Source organism: Haliotis rufescens, unplaced genomic scaffold (assembly GCF_023055435.1).
Source record: "Haliotis rufescens isolate VD_foot unplaced genomic scaffold, xgHalRufe1.0.p SCAF_32, whole genome shotgun sequence".
NCBI classification, from domain to species: Eukaryota; Metazoa; Mollusca; class Gastropoda; order Lepetellida; family Haliotidae; genus Haliotis; species Haliotis rufescens.
Window position 1 is genome coordinate 3,886,123 of NW_025964024.1, and position 27,053 is coordinate 3,913,175.

Here is a 27,053-nt window from a genome sequence, read left to right on the forward strand (position 1 = left end):
CCTATACATGGAGCCAGTTCTGTCTACATATCTCCTCCTATACATGGAGCCAGTTCTGTCTACATATCTCCTCCTGTACATGGAGCCAGTTCTTTCTACATATCTCCTCCTGTACATGCAGCCAGTTCTGTCTACATATCTCCTCCTGTACATGGAGCCTGTTCTGTCTACATATCTCCTCCTATACATGGAGCCAGTTCTGTCTACATATCTCCTCCTGTACAGGGAGCCTGTTCTGTCTACATATCTCCTCCTATACATGGAGCCTGTTCTGTCTACATATCTCCTCCTGTACAGGGAGCCTGTTCTGTCTACATATCTCCTGTACATGGAGCCAGTTCTTTCTACATATCTCCTCCTGTACATGCAGCCAGTTCTGTCCTTATATCTCCTCCTGTACATGGAGCCTGTTCTGTCTACATATCTCCTCCTGTACATGGAGCCTGTTCTGTCTACATATCTCCTCCTATACATGGAGCCAGTTCTGTCTACATATCTCCTGTACAGGGAGCCTGTTCTGTCTACATATCTCCTGTACATGGAGCCAGTTCTGTCTACACATCTCCTCCTGTACAGGGAGCCTGTTCTGTCTACATATCTCCTGTACATGGAGCCTGTTCTGTCTACATATCTTCTGTACATGGAGCCAGTTCTGTCTACATATCTCCTCCTATACATGGAGCCAGTTCTGTCTACATATCTCCTCCTATGCCTACATATTTCCTGTACATGGAGCCAGTTCTGCCTACATATCTCCTGTACATGGAGCCTGTTCTGTCTACATATCTCCTGTACATGAAGCCAGTTCTGTCTACATATCTCCTCCTATGCCTACATATTTCCTGTACATGGAGCCAGTTCTGCCTACATATTTCCTGTACATGGAGCCAGTTCTGTCTACATATCTTCTGTACATGGAGCCAGTTCTGTCTACATATCTTCTGTACATGGAGCCTGTTCTGTCTACACATCTCCTGTACATGGAGCCAGCTCTGTCTACGTATCTCCTCCTGTACATGGAGCCAGTTCTGTCTACATATCTCCTGTACATGGAGCCAGTTCTGTCTACATATCTCCTCCTATACATGGAACTTATTCTGTCTACACATCTCCTCCTATACATGGAGCCTATTCTTTCTACACATCTCCTGTACATGAAGCCAGTTCTGTCTACATATTTCCTGTACATGGAGCCAGTTCTGTCTACATATCTCCTGTACATGGAGCCAGTTCTGTCTACATATCTCCTCCTATACATGGAGCCAGTTCTGTCTACATATCTCCTCCTGTACATGGAGCCTATTCTTTCTACACATCTCCTCCTATACATGGAGCCAGTTCTGTCTACATATCTCCTGTACATGGAGCCAGTTCTGTCTACATATCTCCTGTACATGGAGCCAGTTCTGTCTACATATCTCCTGTACATGGAGCCAGTTCTTTCTACATATCTCCTGTACATGGAGCCAGTTCTTTCTACATATCTCCTATGTGTTGAGCCTGTTCTCCTTACATATCTCCACCGGTACATGGAGCCAGTTCTGCCTACATAACTATTCCTGTTAATATGGTCAAATATTGTTTTTAGTGTTTGTCATTAATAAAAAGCCATCAGAAATTCAAGGTTAAAGATGCAATTGTCCCATATCTGATGAAAAGTAAACAATCATAATGGTTGCTATCCACTAAACATTTTTTAGCTGATCTGAATAAATACACACATCTTCATTCAATTCACAACCAGTTTGCCATTACTATTTCCCATGTGGCCATGGGTTTTTACGCTCCCCCTCCAAGCCTGCCCCTGCTAGAGCCTGTTGTAACTCTATATACCGGTACATTGCCTGGTCCCTACCTGTGGCTGTGGCAGCCTCAACAATCAGCATCCGGAAACGCTCAAGCATCATGGCAGCCGATCTGCCCCTTTGGAACTGCCATGAATTCACTGGTCCATCTTGTCACAAGTACTCACACATGGCGTACAGTTTGTTGTCACTGAGAACACCGACCACTTGCCATCACAGAGGAAGCAGGCCTGACCATAACCTAGATACATCCACACACCTGATTGGCTGATTGGTCTGTAAGGAAGCAGAAACTGTCGTCTGCTGGCTGCCCAACACTGAACATGGAATCAGGCTGTCCGCCCTGAGGGATGGACATCGGTTACATAACAAACAACAAGTCTTTGCCAGTGAGAAGAGAAACAGTAATCAATTAATCAGGACTACAATGGCTGATCCTCCGAGACACTCTCTGGCAGAGATGGAGCCAATGTCCTAGGATTCCGTCCTACTCTCCCCAAATCAATCAATATCGTTTTGTCAAATCAACACACAGGCACACGCACATGCGTCTGCTTCAGAAGGTGCCCACCGTCATATCTCGTTAGCTGATACCAGACGCCACTATTCATATATTCTTCCACTAATCTGATCAGGTCATATCCGACATGGTGGCCACTTGACTACATGTCAAAGGGCAGTCTTATCCATGTATGCAGGCGGCTTGGTAATTAATATCTTAATACCAATAAGAGGAAAAAACATAACATTAAGCTGAACATTACGCTTGTATATTCATGAAAGTAACTAGCTTAAGGATCAAGGTAATCAATAAACTGGCATTAAAACAGGATCTTAAAGAAATTATCAAGGATGTCTACGGAGGCCAGTCAATTATCGTTTGGCATTCCGTGAATTAAGACATTTGGAACTAATTCCATCAGGCATTTATCACGCTCTGGAGAATCAGTGTAATTTCATTATTACCCGAACAGGATGCTTTGATGGTATAGTTGTGAGAAAGTGCATGTTTGACTACAGTCAATCTGATCGATACAACTCGTAACACCGGAAACAGGCTTGAAGAATTGTCCACCTTGATTACAGAAATAAAAGGTCATCATTGTTTTTGTTCAGAGCTGCTGTTTATGAAAGTTCTATTTGTCATGTGTCACCAAGTCCCAGGCTGCAAAACTCTCTCTCACATGAGCAAACTCCATAAATAACAATCATCTTCAAACAGACGTCTATCTTGTCCCATATTGCTGATGAACAATTCTATGGCACAACGAGATATTAAACTTTAACAAGCTCCCAAGTGCTTAATAAGCCTACTGCATTGACAAATGTCTTCTTTCACAATGACCTGACTGAGTCATTCAAATAGAAAGTTGGTCGTTCTTCTCAACAAAAAAGGTTTTCTTCCCTTTAAGGAGCTTACTAATGGTAGGTGGATTCAGCTCAGTGAAGACATTAATAAGCTGTATTGACATGGGAATGTCTGCGTGATACACAGCGTATTCCATACTAACAAGCTGTATGTTTGACACCGTGGTGGAAAGTCCTATACATGGACCATAAAAACTTAGAAATATATATTGATCTTAATTAGTATTGAAAGGAAAACATTCTCTTTCTGTATCATGGTTCAATAATTGTAACTAATGTTGCCATGGAACACTGCTTTCCTCATCGATTATTACAATAATGTTATAGAAATCATTGTCAAATAATTGATACTTGTGAAATTATAATGGTAATTGTGTTAAATGTGTCAATACTGAGGTATACATTCATATAGTGTTTGTCTGTTTGTTGTTTAACGCTTCACTTAGCAATATTCTAGTTATATGACGGCGGTCTGTAAATAATCCAGTCTGGACCAGACAATCCAGTGACTGACATCATGAGCATCGATCCATGCATCAACCAAGCCAGTGAGCCTGACCACCCGATCCTGATAGTCACCTCTTACAAAAAGCATAGCTGCCTTTTACGGCAAGCATGGGTTGCTGAAGAACAATTCTACCCCGGATCTTCAGGGGTCTCATATAGTGAGTATAGTGAGGAATACATGCATGTGCACACCTCTAACTCTGGTCACTTGTGTCCACTGGTCACAGTGCACTCCACTATCGGCACATGAAATGCATAGGGTATAAATCTTTTCTAAATACATTAAAAAGTGTTCTATGAAATTACAATAAAAGAATAATCAGTTCATTGTGACCCTAATAAATAAATCGTAAGCGACTCCAAGCATTTGATTGGCAAACCATCAATTTCCTTTTTTGCGTTTGTTTCCATAAAAGAAAAAATATGAGGTCATGCAATAAACACACACACAAAAAAAGTCTATTCTTAATTGTCTTATTTCTATAAGTGCTTACTCATCAGCTTTACTCACAGCATTGACACACATCCTATGTCTTTCTTATGTCCCTTTGATTAATTGATAAAATCAACTAATTGCACAATGTAACTAGAAGTTAATGAATCATTAACAGTAACGCCTAAGATTGAAACCTGCTGCATCAGGGGAACCAACTGAGCACACAGGGAACAACTAATGTATCACACACACACAGCATCTGTCAGAGGGGGATAAATGATTCATGCAGTGACTGTCCGAGGCGATACGCTGCCATAATGTCGCGTCTATGCTTGTGTATCATGTATTATTACCTCATGGCATTAAGAGGAAGGTGATGATAAAAGTCATTTGAGGACTGAAAAAATATGATAAATGAATTTCAGAGAACAAAACATTCAGCAGGCCAGACCAACTGCATTGTTTTTTCCTGAATTTGTTTTAATTCTTTTTTATTTTGGTTAAACTGTTATCTGAAGATTTTCTTTAATAGAATCTGAATGTTTTGTATTTTGCCTTCTATCTCTTTCCATATTGACTAAAAAGGTAATAAAGTCTCATTATAAAAAGAAACATCATAAATGAAGATAATGTTCATGACTTTAAATATTTAGAAAACAGGATTTGTGTAGAAATTTGAGTTGATTTTTGGAAACAGTTACAATGATTATCTTACTGTGGATGATCCAGTGATTTGAGGTTGTTGATAACAATCATAATATGAGTTGGTACCCATCCTATAAGACAGTGTAGACACAGGCCAATTTGAAGTTTTAGGAAATTTCCTTCAAGTCATTTTAACCCATTTTGCTTGTTTACATACTCAAATAATAATGTACATAAATCTAACAGTTAAAGAGCATCCTACAGACTCAGAAACATCTCCGTTTCACACACATGTAATCAGTGTTCGAAAAACCTGCCTGCCCGACCGTCCGAGACGGGTTGATTTCAACTCGGGCTGCCAGTTTTTCCAATCCCCCTGCCCGACGGTCGGGTTATATTTCATATGTAAAAAGATTCTAAATATTTCCCGATGATAAGCATTATTTACGTGATGTATTCTAGGATATTAAATACAAATCTGACCTAAAAAGTGTTTGCTATTTCTTTTCTTGCATTACTTCATGTTCAATGAATTTGATTTAAAGTTTTAATTAAATTATCCTGAGAAACATGACTATAGTGGGCAGGCAGGTTTTGGTCAGGGCTGGCAAGTATTCAGCAAGCCAGTCCTGTGGTCTGGCTGAATTTTTTTATAGAGTTTCATACCCTGATGTAATTACAACACCTCAACCCAAAATGGGCGCCGGACCAGTGATGACACCCAGCATAAGAGAAAGAAAGAAACAAGAAAATAGGGTTGGGATGGGTAACTCGGGTACTCATACTGAGGTCGGATGGGTACTGAGTAGGACCCAGGTTCCCACAGAGCTACCCGGACCCGTGTTTAGTCACATTATATATTGTTTAATAAAATTATCTAAAACTCCCCGGCTACACCACATTGACACTATTGTTCACATATCTTTCTGACTATTAACGCATTCCTTCTGACTTTTATATGTTTGAATAAAGATAAAGCTTCAGTCAACTTCTTCAGTGGATGCATGGCCAGATCGTTTTATATGTGTATCTAAAAACATTTTGCCAAGGTTACTGTCAAACTATTCCCAATCAGATATTTTGTACCCATCTCTTGAGACCTACTGTGGATATCCGGGTAGGGTCAGGAAATAGGGGGTTGGGTACCCGGGTAGTAAATCTGGAGTCATCCCAGCATGACAAGACACCATGCAATGCAGAAATTCTGCTAATGGTGGCACCTACTACTGTTCTAGGTGCATCATAAATTGATCATTTTAAGACACTTCAGTAAAGTATTGATTGATCATGATGCTTCATATGTGATGTACTGTAAACACAGACGACTTGAAAGCAGGGAGGAGGCTGAGGGTAAGAATGCAAGATTTATCTCCCTTAGACAGGATAAATAACCTATTTCCCTGTGCCATGGGCGCTGACTTGATGTGAAATGGCATTTTCACTTATAGAGCCACACGCATGCACATGAATGTAGCTGCCTGTAAAAGCCCACACTATTGCAGGTTTTATAGTTCTAGCCCACTAAGATACCATGCTATAGTTTAACATGGATACCTCCTTGGCCGAACTTATCCATGTTACGCTCCTAGACCAGACGCATCCATGTTACGCTCCCAGACCAGACCTATCCATGTTACGCTCCCAGACCAGACCTATCCATGTTACGCTCCTAGACCAGACCTATCCATGTTATGCTCCCAGACCAGACCTATCCATGTTATGCTCCTAGACCAGACCTATCCATGTTACACTCCTAGACCAAACCTATCCATGTTACGCTCCTAGACCAAACCTATCCATGCTACGCTCCCAGACCAGACCTATCCATGCTACGCTCCTAGACCACACCTATCCATGTTACACTCCCAGACCAAACCTATCCATGTTACTCTCCCAGACCAAACCTATCCATGTTACGCTCCCAGACCAGACCTATCCATGTTACACTCCTAGACCAGACGTATCCATGTTACGCTTCTAGACCAGACCTATCCATGTTACACTCCTAGACCAGACCTATCCATGTTACACTCCTAGACCAGACCTATCCATGTTACGCTCCTAGACCAGACCTATCCATGTTACGCTCCTAGACCACACCTATCCATGTTACGCTCCTAGACCACACCTATCCATGTTATGCTCCTAGACCAGACATATCCATGTTACGCTCCTAGACCAAACCTATCCATGTTATGCTCCTAGACCAGACCTATCCATGTTACGCTCCTAGACCAGACCTATCCATGTTACGCTCCTAGACCAGACCTATCCATGTTACGCTCCTAGACCACACCTATCCATGTTACGCTCCTAGACCAGACCTATCCATGTTATGCTCCTAGACCAGACATATCCATGTTACGCTCCTAGACCAGACCTATCCATGTTACGCTCCTAGACCAAACCTATCCATGTTACGCTCCTAGACCAAACCTATCCATGTTACGCTCCTAGACCAGACCTATCCATGTTACGCTCCCAGACCAGACCTATCCATGTTACGCTCCTAGACCAGATCTATCCATGTTATGCTCCTAGACCAGACCAGACCTATCCATGTTACATTCCTAGACCAGACCTATCCATGTTACACTCTTAGACCAGAAGAATCCATGTTACGCACCTAGACCAGACCTATCCATGTTACACTCCGAGCCCAAACCTATCCATGTTGCGCTCCTAGACCAGACCTATCCATGTTACGCTCCTAGACCAAACCTATCCATGTTACACTCCTAGACCAGACCTATCCATGTTACGCTCCTAGACCAGACCTATCCATGTTACGCTCCTAGACCACACCTATCCATGTTACCCTCCTAGACCAGACCTATCCATGTTATGCTCCTAGACCAGACATATCCATGTTACGCTCCTAGACCAGACCTATCCATGTTACGCTCCTAGACCAAACCTATCCATGTTACGCTCCTAGACCAAACCTATCCATGTTATGCTCCTAGACCAGACCTATCCATGTTACGCTCCTAGACCAGACCTATCCATGTTACGCTCCTAGACCAGACCTATCCATGTTACGCTCCTAGACCACACCTATCCATGTTACGCTCCTAGACCAGACCTATCCATGTTATGCTCCTAGACCAGACCTATCCATGTTACGCTCCTAGACCAAACCTATCCATGTTACGCTCCTAGACCAAACCTATCCATGTTACGCTCCTAGACCAGACCTATCCATGTTACGCTCCCAGACCAGACCTATCCATGTTACGCTCCTAGACCAGATCTATCCATGTTATGCTCCTAGACCAGACCAGACCTATCCATGTTACATTCCTAGACCAAACCTGTCCATGTTACACTCTTAGACCAGACGAATCCATGTTACGCACCTAGACCAGACCTATCCATGTTACACTCTGAGCCCAAACCTATCCATGTTGCGCTCCTAGACCAGACCTATCCATGTTACGCTTCTAGACCAAACCTATCCATGTTACACTCCTAGACCAAACCTACCCATGTTACGCTCCTAGACCAGACCTATCCATGTTACGCTCCTAGCCCAAGGCTGGCAGTGTTTATCAGGGGTGACTTCTACCCTTTGATGCGATGAATGACCTTCAGAGACAAATGGTCACATGACTATTTCAGCTGTCATCTATTGACGCAGCTTCTTTGTCGACTTCATTATCTAATGAATTTTTTAATGAATCTTTCGGATGAACCTACTTTCGGATGAACCTACTTTGTTTAATGGGCAGACACCGAGACTTAATTGACGAAGATGAGCTCTTACAGTTTACTGTTAGAATCTTCAGTCAACTGTGAATGATTGCTGAGTCATGACTTTGGATGAAGATTAAATTTACAGGTGGTGTATTGACTTAGATGAAGTTTACACAGCAGATAGCTTGAAGTACTTGGTTACCTAAGTGATGAATTCACACGTGAGTGAGTGAGTGGGTGAGAGTGGGTGAGAGTGGGTGAGAGTGGGTGAGGTTTCACAACTTTTAGCAATATTCCAGCCATATCTGGGCAGGGGAAACACAAAAGACTTCACACACTGAACTCATGTGGGACATTGAACCCAGCCTTCGGTGTGACTACTAGGCTGCCACGCCCCCATTGTTTGTTTAAATGCATTCATTATGCAATAGTGCAAGTGCATAATAGGACGAGATAATCCAATATAATCCAGTAAGTACACATGACCTCCATACACAGTACATGGGTAGAGTGAGTGAGTGAGTGAGGTTTTACGCCGCTTTTAGCAATATTCCAGCAATATCACGGCGGGGGACACCAGAAATGGGCTTCACACATTGTACCCATGTCGGGAATCGAACCCGGGTCTTTGGTGTGACGAGCGAACGCTTTAACCACTAGGCCAACCGACCGCCCCATTACATGGGTAGAAGACACAGTACATTGATGTGTGTTTGTCAAGCAGTTGACCTGCAAATACTGATATCCTGTACGCCTCATGATGACCGACATTCCTAATGATAATTAGTCAGCTGATCACCATGTGATAAGTTCAAATATAAGTGGACTAATTAAGATAATTTGTGACATTGCCAGAAAAGGAAAAACATAATTCTGATAACTTATTAACTGAATTTACTGACAAACAGTATTCCAGAAGGCAGTTATTTCATTGTGGATGATACAATATACATTTCTTTTTCCTGAAAAGTCCCCTCAGCGTGACAAGCAGGTCCGGTAATCATAAGGCAACCCAAACACCTCTCATCTGAAGGAAGACAAGGCTATAGAACATTTCCACACTTGTCGAAAATGAATTCTAAATTATATGAACTGCATTGAAAACTCTATTCCAGTTAGGAATTCGAGAATATCATTGACTGTAATTATTAATAGTTCACACCAACATATGTTAATATCTTCATTGTGAAAGCTTTATTAGTAACTATTTCCTTTCCAAAAGATCTAATCAGCTGTGACATATACAGATTACATTGTAATAATATGCATTCAGATAAGTGCACCAGAAAGGCAATAATGTCACTACTCACACAATACAAACACTATCTTATTACACACACAGTCTAAATTCTGGAAATCATTACCGTACTTACATTATATAAAAAAAATATCTAGTTAAAAAATGAAATATAATGCACACTAAAAAAGAATTTGTTAAAAAATATTCACTTCCAAAATAATGAAAAGATTAATTTCAAGTGAATCAATACATGCTGAAACTGGTTTGTGGCAATACATAATGGCATATTCCATATCATGAGTATCTGCCAATCTGTTTCCAACCAACAAGTGCACACCCTGCCACGATTCCCTACATTGTATTTACATAAAAAAGCAAAGATTTAATAAATAATATGTACATAGATATTATTTCAAAGTTTGAATGCAACTCCTTATCCAATACAGTGAAACCTTGTTAATCCAGATAATCAGCTTCCTGTGAAACGGTCCAGATTAACAAGTGTCATGTGCTTCCAACTTCTAAGTGCCTTTCAAAGACTTTAACAAGTTGGTTGGTTGGTGAGTTTGTTGTTTTACGCCACACTCAGCATTATTCCACTATATAACGTAAATAATCGAGTCTGGACTAGACAATCCAGTGATTGACATCATGAGCATCGATCCATGCATCAACCAAGTCAGCGAGCCTGACCACCCGATCCCGTTTGTCGCCTTTTACGACAAGCATAATTACCTTTTACGGCAAGCATGGGTTGCTGAAGACCTATTCTACCCCGATCTTCACGGGCCACTATAACAAGTGTTCAGATTAACATGTGTCTAGATTTACCAATCCAGTGTCGGTAGAAATGTCCCATTAATTGGTGTAGATGTTCCCTGCTGTATTTGTTCAAGAAACAGGACTTATGGACGAACATGATCGCTAATAACCGGTCTTCACTACAATGGTCATTATAACTATATATAATAGAAGTTTACGCAGATGCCTGTTTATTCTCACAAAGGTTTTCGCACAGGCGGCTGGAAAGATGTGATGGCCACTTGGAAGGTGTGTTTTACTGCCAATACAGTAAACCACGTTTATAATGAACTGATGGATGTAACACACTGTTTTTTGGTCCTGACCATTTACTGTATATATGCCGTATATATGCTTATGACGAACTACGATTATTAAGAACTAAACTAAGTGGTCCTTTGAGTTTGTTATAACCGTAGTTTACTGTATCTTATTATTGAAGAATTAGGGAACAGTTATTGAGGAGAGCTGCTGGTTGGGATGTCTCCACTACGAACGATAGGTTGCCATCCCCTTCAATAATATCGGTACTCTAGGTAACGTGTTCAGGAACAGCTGTGCAGGACGAGCATCACCGAGCACGATATGCACATCCCTGTATCCAGGTTCAGTTGTGGTTAAAAACATTGAATCACAGTTGTAGTTGATGATATCATTTTAATAAACCTGGGGTGTTCTATGATAGCCCTGAAGTGATTCGGATATATATACCGGTAAGTATGTCCTGGAGTCGCATCTACTAACAACTAGTTGACAGGGCGTCAGTTTGTTGTGCAAAGGGTTAAACCTCGTTCAACAATAATTCAGTTATGTGGCTTATCAGCCTGTTATGTGAGATAGATAAAACACTAATAATAATGATAATAATGATGATGATGATGACGATGACAACAACAACAACAACAACAACATAAAGTGCCAAATTCCATTGACTAAATGGATACTCAAAGCGTTACATTATTATTACCCCGCTCAATGGATCAGTGTGCAATTGATTTTCATTCTCAGCTCCCTGGGGAGTATACAATGCCAGAGAATAACCACTCTTGATTATGAACCAAGAACAGACTCCATTGGGTGTAAAAGGCAAAATAGTGGTGAAAATTAAGAATAGATCTCTGAAAATCAGTGATAACACCAGGGGTTTGCAAAAAGGGCAAGCATGCTCTGCCCTGCTGGTAGGACACAGGTTGTAGCGATTTGTGGCTCCAACAAAAATTACAGATTACAAAACCAAATACAACATTAATTTTATGTGTCCGAGCTGTAAAATGTCCAAGAAACCGGAATAAAAACGTATCCACTGAGTTGAGTTGAAACAACCAAATCCCTGTTGACACTGTGTATACACACCAGCAGATGAACCAACGTTGCTTGTTCTGAGCTGGCTGGTATACTGTACACAGGGTTCACATGGATTTCACCCTTCATTCTTCCTTTGCACTGTTTGGTACAGTGCTAACACCTTTATCACTTGCTTGATAAAGCTATGTACAAGCACCTGTTTCAAAATGCTGCACTGGAGGAATAAAAAAGGTGACATCCCTATCTCATAAGATCTGATTATAATGAGATTGTTTTGGTACAGTGCTAGTACATTTATCACTTGCTTGAAAAAGGGACAAGCACCTTTATCAAACCTCCATGTCAGAAAGATGAGATCTGATTGGTCCTCGTGATCCTGATAAAATAATAGGTATCCCGCCTAGGGAGGGAATAAATTTTTCAGCGGGTGAATAAATGTCTCATACCCCGCCACGAGCAATACAGGCTCCATATATCTGGATATCTGGACAGAATAATTCCCTTACACCTCCCTTCAAAGCAAAAAAAGCTGTTTTCTATTAATTTTGAATTTGTTTTAATTCATTTACAATGTCAAATTAAAACATGTTGGTTAGATAAATTTGTTGTAGCAGGATCACTCGGGGTACATGGGGTTTTATGGTGAAACCCTGGAGCACTCCGCGTTAAACGCACATCATGTCACCGAGTACATGTTGTAGTGCCCAGTATAGGGTAATCAATGTATACTGTCATTTATGAAAATATTGGTTCACGCCGAAGTCTACAACAGGTGGTCGTCATGTCATACATATTTCATTGTGAAGCATGTGATCCTGTCTAGCCTCAGACATGAACATGTATCAATGACAGAAACTGCAACTAGACACCACATGACCACCATAACCATTATCAATTTCCATTTTCCCAGTCAAAAACATATGCATCCCAGTCAAAAACATATGCATCCTGTTAAAAAACATCTGTCAGCTTAATATATGTCTGTGAAAAAAATGCCTCCTACTCTATAACTGCCTGTTGGAACAATGCCTCCATTTGACATACACATTTCATTTAGACCAATGACTACAATTCGTAATATGGTTTTAGGTAATATATAGATGAAATAAATTATCAAAAAGCAAATCATTAAAGTGCAAGTAAACTCAACATAGCAACTTTGCAGATTTAATACTTCAGGGCATGCTCAATCACAAATACTTGACCAAAATCACAAATTTGCAAAACAGAAATAGTGTAAAACAGACAACAAATAATAATAACCTAAATCGTCATGCAAATGAAAAAAATCTGCCACTGGGGTCCAAACTGCTTCCCTGTGTTTGTCGCGCTGCGCAAATTCAATTATCCCGTCGGCACCCTGTCTGCTCACTTCCGCCTCAGATTTGCAAATATTAGCAGGCTAGGCACCGCTTCACCGGCAGCTGTGGACCACACCCCCATATAGGTTTGTTTGGGGAAGCTGATTACAGAGTGTGTGATTTCAGCACTTTCACATTTAAATACTTTATAAAAATTATAATTAAGAATGATATCAATTTTCACTCTCTCGGAAAATCAACAAAATCACAATCAATTTTTTCAGATTACAGTAGAACATGAATATAACGAACACGGATAGAGCGAATAAACGGATACAACAAACTGTTAAAAAATTCCCGATTTATCTCCTATATATTATCATATAAAATTTACGTACATAAACTCTCTACAGCGAACTAACGGATATAGCGAACTGATATCTGATCACCAACAAGCCCATCTACCACTAAATAGTGACGTGTATAGTGAACTCAGAAATCTCACTCAGTGTCAAGTGTCACTGACATTTGGCTGTATGAAATCAGAGGCGAATCAATACAATCGTGGCAAATCAACACAATCACTGGTGACAATTCAACATGTAGCGCGGGAAGTCCCTACGGTGACGGGTAAAATTGTTCCTTACGTACAAATATCCGGCAATAGCTATCACCTGTACCAAAGAGCTACGCTTATGGTTCTTATAATCTTAAATATATATATAGTGAAAGCTGTAACTAAAATAGCACGATATTGGAATATATTATTCTGACAAAATAATAATTTCAGATACAATTTCTTCCAACCATTGCATCAAAATGTTTTGAAATGTTTGGGGTACTTTTTAACTGAATCACTGGTAGATGCGGGAGGAAATGTGTATAAACATGTACGTGTATTGTGGACGTCGTCAATGATGCTTATCGAGGACGACAGAAATCTTAGTTAGATGCAATAATCAACAATTACTAATTGTAAATATTGTGAAAAACAATAACACTTGCCATTGTTGAATTGTCTTTATTTAAATACAACAACTGAAAACAGAAGTACTGCAAAAATTAGAGTCAGTCAGGCAACATGTATATTTATCTAAACCCAAGCTTAAAGATCACAACATCTCGGCTGATCACTAAATGATATCTGTCTAATAAGCTTTGGTATGAAATGTTACCAGAAGAACCGCTTCTTTATCTACAGCAATAGCTGTGTGATGAGTGATGAGCGATTGGCAGTGTATCAGGCGGGCTGAAAAACGAAGCATGTGTGCACAGGTGTATGCTGTAATGAAGCCATGTTGCATTGATGCCGCTATCATGCAGTGTGAGAAAGATGCAGTATGTGCAAGCTTGTGAGGTCCAGGGTACATGGTCCAGGGTACATGGTCCAGGGAACATGGTCCAGACAAAATATTCCAGTTAGTTTGTTCAGCTATCATGGTTAAGCTGCAATGGACTGTTAATGTGACCAAGCTTGTTCCTACACTAACTGCTAGGAGGCGCCACTTACCATTGGAGAGACTATGTCTGAGTGATGCCTTCACCAAGTCGATGCCACTCTGCGATTGTCTTCGCTTTTCATTATTGACGTTGTCTTGAATCCACTCCCCTGTTAAACCCTTGAGTTGCCTGGAAGAATATTTCATACCAAAATCATTTAATATATAGAGGTCATATTAAAAATAATTCCACAATTATTCCGAAGGGCGATATTGGATCCATGGTATATGAAATAGATACGACCCAAGTGATGTATCTGTGTTTTCCAAAGGGACGTTATATGGAATCGAATTTAGGCAATGTGTCATAAAATAGAAATTTTTTGTTGATGATTTCCCACAAGTAAAGCTATTTGGCGAATGAAAACAAAATGTCCCAATTTCAATATACTGAAAAAAAAAAGCTAAATTAAAGTATTGAATTTTGTAAAGAAAATTCAGCAGATGAGGACCATATCTCTCTTCGTCTCCAAATGGGGATTCCAGATCTGAATAGGTCCCCAGTACCCCAAGCTTGGCACCAAAGGATATTCTGGTTCAGAATTAGTCCCCAATCCCCTTATGCTTGTCTCCCAGGGGGAATTCTGGACCAGAATAGGTCCCCAGTACCCCATGCTTGTCTCCCAGTGGGGATTGAGGATCAGAATTAGTCCCCAGTCCCCTTATGCTTGTCTCCCAGGGGGAATTCTGGGACAGAATAGGTCCCCAGTACCTCATGCTTGTCTCCCAGTGGGGATTTAGGATCAGAATTGGTCCCCACTGTCCGGACAGAAAAATTTAAATGTCCGGTAAGCAATATTTTAAACCGGACATTTGAGATTCCCAATCGGACATGTCCGGCGCATATGACGGATTCAGGACCCCTGGTCCCCAGTACCCCATGCGTGTCTCCCAAAGGGGATTTAGGATCAGAATAGGTCTCCAGCACCCCATGCATGTCTCCCAAAGGGGATTTAGGATCAGAATAGGTCTCCAGCACCCCATGCATGTCTCCCAAAGGGGATTTAGGATCAGAATAGGTCTCCAGCACCCCATGCGTGTCTCCCAAAGGGGATTTAGGATCAGAATAGGTCTCCAGCACCCCATGCATGTCTCCCAAAGGGGATTTAGGATCAGAATAGGTCTCCAGCACCCCATGCATGTCTCCCAAAGGGGATTCTCGCTCAAAATTGGTCCCCAGTAACCATGCTTGTCATAAGAACTGAATAAACAGGATCAGGTGGTATGTGACTGCACCTAGAGTTTGCACAATGTCATCTTCATATCTCTGAGTGGGCGGTCAGGCTGTGACTTCGCTGACAGTGTATCATCATGCCCAACTTTATATTACACTTTCCCTAAATAAGCTGTGGACTATAGCTGTATTGAACTTTTGGTGTGTATCCCAGACATGTAAATTGCACACTCGTCACAGAATTAGCCATGTTCTACCATCATAGAGTACGACAGCTGTTAATCACTGCTAATTTATATACCCTGTCAATAAAGCAATCTGGAATGAAGAACATCACCAGCCCATACACAATCCCTACATCTGCAATAAAAATGTGTTTGTCTTCCGTTGCTTTTTAAACACTGTTTTTTTGGTATTTACTCTAGCACAGGCCGCCATTTTGTATGTTGACATGGTGCCAAATTATGATCACCAAATTGGTGGTCATAAACTGAATTCATTTCTGAAGTCAAAAAGTAAGTACCGTATTTGATGTAAAAAAATTAGAAATAGGGGGCTCTTATTGGAATATTATTTTGGTGAAAAAAACAGAGTTGAAAGTTCGTAAATTTCGTGGTTCATGCTGACAACCTGAAATGTTTATATACAACATATATTTTTCCAGGATTTAATTGCCCATAATTAAGGGTGCATATAACACACAAGTGCGTATTATACACGAATAAATAAGTCTTGTGTACATTGATCGGAATGGGTGCTAATTGAGATTGTTCACTAGCCAATATATTAGCAAATATCGGCATGGGCGCTTATTACGTCGAATATGGTAAGACAATGGGAATTTATTTCCTGTAATTTAATCACTAATTAACTATGTTTTAATTCACTAGGTTTAGTTTTGTTCAATTTCAGTGTGTTGATTCAACAATCTCTAATGCATGCCTTCTGACACCCTTGCTATCAACTGTAGAAACAAAGGGAAATTTAGTGTTGACTCAACTTTTCCAGTGATGAAATATTGTGAGCACCTAGAAACATTGTTTGCCACTTCCGTATGACAACAGTAACTGTCAGTTTACGTATTACATCCTGACTGGTACTTACACTTGCTTATAGCAGAGAGTGCAGAGCCATTTCCCTGTCAACAGACTCTCACGGCAGACGCCACACACTCGGAACTTGCACTGGGAGCAGACGTCACCTGTGTTGAAGATGAACCCGAATGGTTTGTGACATCGTGCACAGATCTTGTTGAGGTCATCGCCGTCACGGATCACACTCTGAAGTCTCAGGTTGTGTATCTCACTCCGTAGCTGACTGTGGAAGCAAAACATATTTCAAGTGAATAAGTGAGTGAGTTTGGTTTTACGCCGCTTTTAGCAATATTCCAGCAATATCACGGCGGGGGACACCAGAAATGGGCTTCACACATTGTACCCATGTCGGGAATCGAACCCGGGTCTTCGGCGTGACGAGCGAACGCTTTAACTACTAGGCTACCCGACCGCCCCACATATTTCAAGAGTATCTTATCAAGATAATGAATATGGCAAACTACAAATTACTCCAACAATTTTGCTGTAGTTCTGAAAAGAAAACATGGATTCAAAAATTAATGTTTGGCTGGTTGACAAATTTCTTTATGAATACTGGTATATTACCACCAATCATATACTGGTATATTACCACCAATCATATACAACTAGAGCCCCTGTATTACCTTACCCAAATAACAGCAACACAACCCTTTCCTTAGTCATCAGAAATCTCTGCTAAAAGAAGCATCCATTTTTAAATTCCGACTATATGTTGATCATGAGCATGTGTTTATGAATTGCTATCAAATTGTGATGATACCAGGTGTTCTCCAAAAGGTGAGCATATCCTGCACCACCTGTGGCACCCATCACAAACACATGCAAAGGCAACTACAAAAACATGGGGACATATGGTACAAGTCAAAATGTGGAATTGCATTTGCCATTCTTGTCACTGTTGTAACCCTGATCATGCAAGTTTTGAGTAATAAGTTGTCTGATGCTCTTTGAAATATTTTTGAGAAAGAGCATGCTCAATTGAACCTAGAACCTGTGAAATGTAGACACCAGAGGCTGGGACTGCTCTACATAAGGGGAAAGTTGACAATTGGATAGTTGAAGTCATATTTCTTGTTACATTCTTGTAGATATTTTTTTGTCAATCGGAATCTTCATGCATTGATCTGGATATGAGTGAGTGAGTGAGTATGGTTTTACGCCGCTTTTAGCAATATTCCAGCAATATCACGGCGGGGGACACCAGAAATGGGCTTCACACATTGTACCCATGTCGGGAATCGAACCCGTGTCTTCGGCGTGACGAGCGAACGCTTTAACCACTAGGCTACCCGACCGCCCCGATCTGGATATGAAACAAATGAGGCAGTTTCACTGGTCTCTTTTATTTCTAGTTCTGGTGGGTAAATAAGTCAAAAGGAATTGTCTAATTCACCATTATCATCATGTTTTGGGTGTTGTTTTTTTGTTTAACATCGCACTCAGCAATATTCCAGCTATATGACGGCCTATAAATAATCGAGTCTGGACCAGACAGTCCAGTGATTGATATCATGAGCATCAATCCACGCAATTGGGATCGATGACATGCATCAACCAAGTCAGCAAGCCTGACCACCCGATCCCGTTAGTCGCCTCTTACGACAAGCATAGTCGCCTTTTACGACAAGCATGGGTTGCTGAAGACCTATTCTACCCCAGAATGTTCATGGGTTCACCATTATTAGATGATATCAGATCACTGGTAGTATTGATACTTGGTTTGGGCAGATATTCTCTTCAGTTAACATACTGGCCTTATATGTAGCATTATTTGATATGTAACATATTACCAAGATCAAACAATTAATGTAGTCATGTTTACATAAAATAGTCATGTTATTTAAGGCCTTCACAGTGGGAATTAACAACTACGAACATTAAATGTAGGCCAGCCTGGTTTTGGACGACAGCTGGCTCAGACAGAATGGGTTTAATCCAATTCTGTTTCCTCGATCCTTTTCAGTGTGTGCATTCTACCAATGACATCATCACGCACTGACTTAACCCACTCTGAAGGACAACCAACATGTTCATCTTCTCTTCTGGTCCGGGGCGGTCAGGTAGCCTAGTGGTTAAAGCGTTCGCTCGTCACGCCGAAGACCCGGGTTCGATTCCCGACATGGGTACAATGTGTGAAGCCCATTTCTGGTGTCCCCCGCCGTGATGTTGCAGGAATATTGCTAAAAACGGCGTAAAACCATACTCACTCACTTCTCTTCTGGTCCATTTTTTGACATATGCATAGACAGCATCCACATTCTCAACAATATTTTTGTCCATCTCAGCATTAAACCAAAGAGATAATACACTTACAAGCAAGCTTTAAATATATTGAATGACTCTCACGGACTGTCATGTATAACATGGATGCAGATTTAATTACCTGGGATCAGTTGTGTTGGCTGATTATTGTGAAGAGTACCTACATGAATAGGAGGCCAACAGGAAGGAATGCATGGGCCCCGTTCCACAAAGCGATCGTAACGCTAAGACGATCGTATCTCCCATACTTTAACATAGACTCATGGCAGTCATGGCGTCAGATTGCTTTGTGGAATGGGTCTCTGGCTGATGGTGTTTGATGGGGGCGGTGGGGTAGCCTTGTGGTTAAAGTGTTCGCTCATCACACTGAAGACCCGGGTTCGATTCCCCACATGGGCACAATGTGTGAAGCCCTTTTCTGATTCCCCTCCCGTGATACTGCTGGAATCGTGCTAAAAGCGGCTTTAAACCATACTCACTCACACTAGTGATCAGTGCATTTCTTAATAATCTGAAATTTGTTTGTTTGTTGTTTAATGCCGCACTCAGCAATATCTCAGCTTCATGATGGTATTTTGAAATGTTTTCTCCTTCCAAGAATACAATACTATGGGTGAAATTGTTTTCAGTAAGCAGGGTCCTATTCCACAAAGTAAACTTGGTGCTACATCTGCGGTAAGTCTATGTTAACGTATCAGTTACAATTGTCCTAGTGCTAGGATCGCTTTGTAGAACTGGAATCTGGTTCACGGACACCTGGTCTGGCTGGGCTATGTCCTCTTTAACACATGTATCTTAACACTGAGGTTATCATGACTCCCAGCCTTGAATATTGATTACGATAGTTGTAGCATTTTGCTAATGGAACCCAGGTTGAAGCGTAACTCAGATATTGCTGATTCAAGCATAAGCACCTACTAACTCCTTCACTCGAAACCCTGTTTCACCATTTCACTCACCACTCACTCACACAACAAACCCCACCCCCACCAACTTGACACACCCATCACTCACTCAACCCCCCATCCATTCTCCCACCCACCCACTCACCTATCAATTCTCCGGCTCACTCACCCACAAAACCATCCATTCTCCCCCCACACACACACCCATCCATTCTCCCACCCACCCACTCACTTATCCATTCTCAAACTCACTCACCCACCCACCCATCCATTCTCCCACCCACACAACCCCCCATCCATTGTCCAACTCACTCACCGACCCCCCCATCCATTTTCCCACCCACACAACCCCCAATCCATTCTCCCACCCACCCACTCACCCATCCAGTCTCCCACCCACCCACTCACCTATCCATTCTCCAACTCACTCACCCACCCACCCATCCATTCTCCCACCCACACAACCCCCCATCCATTCTCCCACCCACCCACTCACCTATCCATTCTCCCACTCATCCACTCACTCCATCACCCATCCATTCTCCCACCCACCCACTCACCTATCCATTCTCCCACTCACCCACTCACTCCATCACCCACACATTCTCCCACTCATCCACTCACTCCATCACCCATCCATTCTCCCACTCACTCCATCACCTATCCATTATCCCACTCACTCACCCATCCACCCACCCATCCATTCTCCCACTCACTCGATCACCCATCAATTCTCCAACTCACCCCATCACCCATCCATTCTCCTACTCACTCCATCACCCATCCATTCTCCTACTCACTCCATCACCCATCCATTCTCCCATTTACTCCATCACCCATCCATTCTCCCACTCACTCCATCACCCATCCATTCTCCTACTCACTCCATCACCCATCCACTCTCCACTCACTCCATCACCCATCCATTCTCCTACTCACTCCATCACCCATCCATTCTCCCATTTACTCCATCACCCATCCATTCTCCCACTCACTCCATCCATTCTCCCATTTACTCCATCACCCATCCATTCTCCTACTCACTCCACCACCCATCCATTCACCTACTCACTCCATCACCCATCCATTCTCCTACTCACTCCATCACCCATCAATTCTCCCACTCACTCCATCACCCATCCATTCTCCAACTCACTCCATCACCCATCCATTCTTCCACTCACTCCATCACCCATCCATTCTCCCACTCACTCCATCACCCATCCATTCTCCCACTCACTCCATCACCTATCCATTCTCCCACTCACTCCATCACCCATCCATTCTCCCACTCACTCCATCACCCATCCATTCTTCCACTCACTCCATCACCCATCCATTCTTACACTCACTCCATCACCCATCCATTCTTCCACTCACTCACTCACTCACTCACTCACTGCCTCCTACCTGGCTCTCGTGTCCTGTTCTTTCCGTAGTTCCTCATCCCGTCGTATCACACTCAGTATGAGCGTCTTCTCCTCCTCCGTCAAACCCTCCATATCAATCATCTCCTCCATTGCTGTCTAACAGTGTGGAGGATATCCTGTATATTCCACTTCTACACACAAAATTCCTTTGTAGTAGTTCTGTTCACAACCATTGCTATCTGTCTACTCACAAAAAAAATCCATTTTGAAAAAGACAGCTGTCACACAAAAGGTCTTCTATCTTCGCTATCCAATTCCACAGATACAAACAAATCATATAATGTTGTTTTTTTCATATGGTAATTTTCACAATATACACAAAATGGAAGACTTCTAAAACAGGTACATTAACACAAAACAAAAACTGGCTTATTGCGTGCTGTAACTTGTAAATGTTTTAAAGATGTATCGGATATGACACTAAATGCGTGCACCAATCTCCAAGGCTGTGTGATGATCTGCGGTGGCACCAGTGCAAGGATGCTATGGAAGACTGGCAGACATAAGGCACAATGGTCAAGTCCAGGACACCAGGTCTACGTCATCTGCAACAACGATGAACACAGCATGACATTTCAAGCCTTGGAACATTTGCAAATACAATTCATTATTCTTCCAGTACACATCACTGTCACTCAGCCTGTGATAAATTAAATGTTTTTCACTTAATCAGCAAAAATCAATATGCACAAGGTTTATAATGTCACTAGTTTCATATGAGATTGTATCAGTGACCTTATAACCAAGTGACAGTGTAATATCAAGAATGATTGGCACAAATTCAGGAAATTAAATGTCATCGGGGAAATATCATCAATAACACCTCTTACAAGGCTATCATCAGTATTACCGGAATGTCATGTTTTGAAGTTGACATCTGATTCGGGGCATTTTTTATCACATTATCTATTAAAAGATCTTTCTTCTTTTGAGTTCTTGACTAAAACCACTTCCTCATAATTTTTTTTGAAAAACTTCATTGTGTGATAACGTTCACTCTTACGAAATCTATATCTGACAACAAAATGTCCTAAAATAATTTTCATTAGTACACTTTGTAAACAATATACCTATGTACAACAACGCCTTTTCTTTTTACAACAGTACTCATTTCTTTATCCATAAACATAACATACACCAGACTCATATACCAAAATAATATTCTTTAGTACACTTTTTGACCAATATTCCACAAAGCCTATCACTTTTACAACAAAACACATTTCATAATCAATCATATTCCATAAGTATAACCGCTGAGAAACTCAAATAATAAATCTGTCACAGAAAATATTTCCAGATAAACTTCCTACCATGAATATTCCCAGAGTGAGACAAACGAAGCTCCACACTGCTTAAACTATCCACAGTTGTGTTGCTAATTTCCTTTACCTCGCAATCTGCAGTCAGTGGACTGACACTGTGGCATTTACCATAATGCTTAGCGCTCCACCCACATCTCCTATACTGGTAATTGTACTTGATGGAGCAATGCTGGTTATACAGCAGGCAGGACAATATGGCTCGTAGCGCCCTACATGTACTGCCAGTGCAACAGTGCACTGCCAGAGTACAAAGAAGTTTGTTAGATTTGCCTCTGGCAACAGGTGCTCTCAACAACCGGCTTAATGTGACGACCACACATTCATTGGTAATAATATCATAAATATTTGCACCAACTCTGGCTGGGAATATTTAAGAGTTGATCGGAGGCTGAACTAATTATACGCCTCGGCTGGGAGCATCTTTAGGCTCTGAATGACAAATGTTGAACTCAAACAGCATATTTTCCCTGCAGCAGTGTGCAATTATACCATGTCCTGATGAATCAGTGGACAATGGTTGTGTGGTGTCGTGATACAGGGGATAATACAATAAATACCCAACATTCCTTCACTTTAGCTCTCAGGTTAGGTGTGTGTCATGACAAACTATATCACAGCATTTAAAGATTGAATACTGGACCATGCGTTATAGAAATTATAGTTGTTTACCTATTTATCTACTTGGTGTATACTCATCAGTATTTTTCAAACATACAGTCTGGCCCGGTCTTAGTCTGATAAACATGATAAAGTGACCTCGAAAATAAAAGCAGCAAACCCATTTCCCTAAAAGCAGAGTCTGTTGTACAATTCCAACTGTATCACAAACATGTGTTAACGTATTCAACGTAATAAGCGCCCACAGCGATATTTGCTAAACTGTTGGCTAGTGAACAAGACTTATTTATTCGCACTCGTGTATTATATGCACCCTTAATTATGGGCAATTAAATTCTTGAAAAATATATGTCGTATATAAATATTTCAGGTTGTCAGCATAAACCACGTTTTTTTTCACCAAAGTAATACTCAAATAAGAGCCCCTATTTCTAATTTTGAGATAGCCCTGGGCGCTTATAACGTCGAATACGGTAATGTATCATCATCAAATAATGATGATTCCAGATGTTCACAAAAGGTTCACGTATCCTGTTCCACTGATGGCACCTGTCACAAACACATGCAAAGGCAAGTCAACTGTCTACAATAACTGGAACGAATGGAACAAGTCAAAACAGGGAATTGAATCAGACATGAATTTTGTCACTCATGAGTCAAATTTGAAAATGTCCCCCACATGTCTGCCATGAAACATTTTGAAAGCTTCACGAAGACCGTGAATGTTGTAATCCTGATAAAAAAACTACTCTTTGAAATATTTGAAGAATGAGCATGCTCGGTTGTTGAATGTTGAAGTGATCCCTCTTGTGGATGGATACCTTATTGTCGCTCGGAATCATTATGCATTGATCTAAATATAAAACAGAGGAGGCGGTTTTGCTGGTCTCTTTAATTCCAGTTCAGATGGGAAAATCAGTGGAAGGGAATTGGTCTTTTTGAGCATAACTGAGCGATATCAGGAGCTTAAATTGGCCCTATTCCTGTGTTTAGAATTTGACAATCTGAGCAGAATTCCAAATTCATATGCATATTACCGGTAATCATTGAGACAGGGATTTGGTGGTACATGTTTTGGACCCTACAATGTATCTGTCTTCTTATGGGGCTTTGGAAATCCAGCATAAAAGGTAAATGGAGATATCTTCAGGTCAAGCAAAAAGTTGAAAGTGAGTGAGTATGGTTTTACGCCGCTTTTAGCAATATTCCAGCAATATCATGGTGGGGGACACCAGAAATTGGCTTCACACATTATACCCATGTGGAGAATCGAACCCGGGTTTTCGGCATGACGAGCAAATGCTTAAACCATTAGGCTACCCCACCGCCCAAAAAGTTGCAAGTACTGATGCCTGGTTTGGGCAGATTGTCACACAGGGGATGCCAACCCCTCCTCTTTGGGCATCCGGCATACCATTTAATTTGTCATGGCAACCAGTTTAAGAACTCTTAAGTCATAACAGTATACACAGCTGGTAAATTGGACTGGCATACCATTTAATTTGTCTTGGCAACCAGCTTAAGAACTCTTAAGTCATAACAGTATACACAGCTGGTAAATTGGACTGGCATACCATTTAATTTGTCTTGGCAACCTTAAGTCATAACAGTATACACAGCTGGTAAATTGGACTGGCATACCATTTAATTTGTCTTGGCAACCAGCTTAAGAACTCTTAAGTCATAACAGTATACACAGCTGGTAAATTGGACTGGCATACCATTTAATTTGTCTTGGCAACCTTAAGTCATAACAGTATACACAGCTGGTAAATTGGACTGGCATACCATTTAATTTGTCTTGGCAACCAGCTTAAGAACTCTTAAGTCATAACAGTATACACAGCTGGTAAATTGGACTGGCATACCATTTAATTTGTCATGGCAACCTTAAGTCATAACAGTATACACAGCTGGTAAATTGGACTGGCATACCATTTAATTTGTCTTGGCAACCTTAAGTCATAACAGTATACACAGCTGGTAAATTGGACTGGCATACCATTTAATTTGTCTTGGCAACCTTAAGTCATAACAGTATACACAGCTGGTAAATTGGACTGGCATACCATTTAATTTGTCTTGGCAACCTTAAGTCATAACAGTATACACAGCTGGTAAATTGGACTGGCATACCATTTAATTTGTCTTGGCAACCTTAAGTCATAACAGTATACACAGCTGGTAAATTGGACTGGCATACCATTTAATTTGTCATGGCAACCAGTTTAAGAACTCTTAAGTCATAACAGTATACACAGCTGGTAAATTCAACTGGGATTTCAACGAGAATGCATGACCTAAAGCTTAGGGCTAAATATTTTATTGATTTGTATCTCTGTGCCAGAAAGATAAGAGGAAAATTAAATTTCTACTTTGAAATATTGGTATCTGTGTTCAGATAAACAGTTCATGGCATCCAGTGTACGGCAGCATCTGGATCACCACCTGACAGGGCTTGACATCCGGTGCACCACAAGGGGTTGGCCACAATCCAGATAGCTGTCCGCAAAACGTTAAATTGGTTGGTTGGTTTGTTGTTTAACGCCGCACTCAGCAATATTCCAGCTATATGACAGCGATCTGTAAATAATCCAGTGATTAATATCATGAGCATCAATCCATGCATTTGGATCGATGACATGTATCAACCAAGTCAGCGAGCCTGACCACCCGATCCGTAAGTCGCCTTTTACGACAAGCATAGTGAGCTTTTACGGCAAGTACGGGTTGCTTAAGACCTATTCTACCCCGGTGTCGTCACGGGCCACAAAACGTTAAAAGCACTGATGCATGTTTTTTGCCGATTGGTTTTGGCCGACTGTGAGTGAGTGAGTGAGTGAGTATGGTTTTACGCCGCTTTTAGCAATATTCCACACTGTACCCATGTCGGGAATCGAACCCGGGTCTTCGGCGTGACGAGCAAACGCTTTAACCACTAGGCTACCCGACTGCCCCTGCCAACTGTGAGACATCCACAAGTCTGATAATTTTTCCCTCCCTAACTGGTGTACATTTTGGAGGACTGTCTGTTTGCCAGGTGCAACCACAATGACAGCTTAAGGAGCTGATGACATTCTCATAAAACGGACATACTCATTCACTTCACAAACACCAGATGTTATCATTAGAATGTCGTTTGATGTGTCATGATAATTGATTTTCTTCCCCTATTATGTGTTTGTGAAGGAGTAGAAAGTAATGCTATTCTACACATGAAGACTCTCACACAAAGCAGACACATGGTGATTCCTGGCAAACAGTTTTGTAAGTCAGCTTAACTGGGGACCAGACCCTACATTGGCAATTGAGTACTTGGATGGGTGAGAAACAGGAATGACCAACTCTCATCTGAAAGTGGATTCGTGAAGATCCGGGGTAGAATAGGTCTTCAGCAACCCATGCTTGCTGTAAAGGCAACTATTGGGATCGGGTGGTCAGGCTCGTGACTTGGTGGATGCTTGTCATCATATCCCTATTGCGTGGATTGATGCTCATGATATCAATTACTGGATTGTTTGGTCCAGACTCGATTATTTACAGATTGCCGTCCTATAGCTGGAATATTGCTGAATGCCGTGTTAAACAAACAAAATAAACGTCTGAAAGTGTCTCCCCACACTCCAACAGGTTGTTTCA

General features: G+C 41.3%; 1 protein-coding gene across 11 annotated transcripts in view; it reads right to left on the minus strand.

Annotated features, from left to right (window-relative positions):
- Positions 1-27,053, minus strand: part of LOC124116645 (synaptotagmin-like protein 2) — a 126,848-nt gene that overhangs the window by 70,565 nt on the left and 29,230 nt on the right. For 8 of the 11 annotated variants that reach the window (XM_048380675.1, XM_046478069.2, XM_046478067.2 and 5 more), the window contains exons 2-4: positions 21,452-22,016; positions 16,882-17,094; positions 14,615-14,733 (exon numbers count right to left, since the gene is read on the minus strand). In XM_048380675.1, coding sequence (XP_048236632.1) covers positions 14,615-14,733; positions 16,882-17,094; positions 21,452-21,561 — 442 coding nt within the window. In that variant the 5' untranslated portion in view covers positions 21,562-22,016. Of the gene's footprint in view, positions 1-1,855; positions 2,383-14,614; positions 14,734-16,881; positions 17,095-21,451; positions 22,017-22,784; positions 22,995-27,053 lie in introns of those variants that run through there. The other 3 variants (XM_046478077.2, XM_046478073.2, XM_046478080.2) reach the window with 3 other exon arrangements.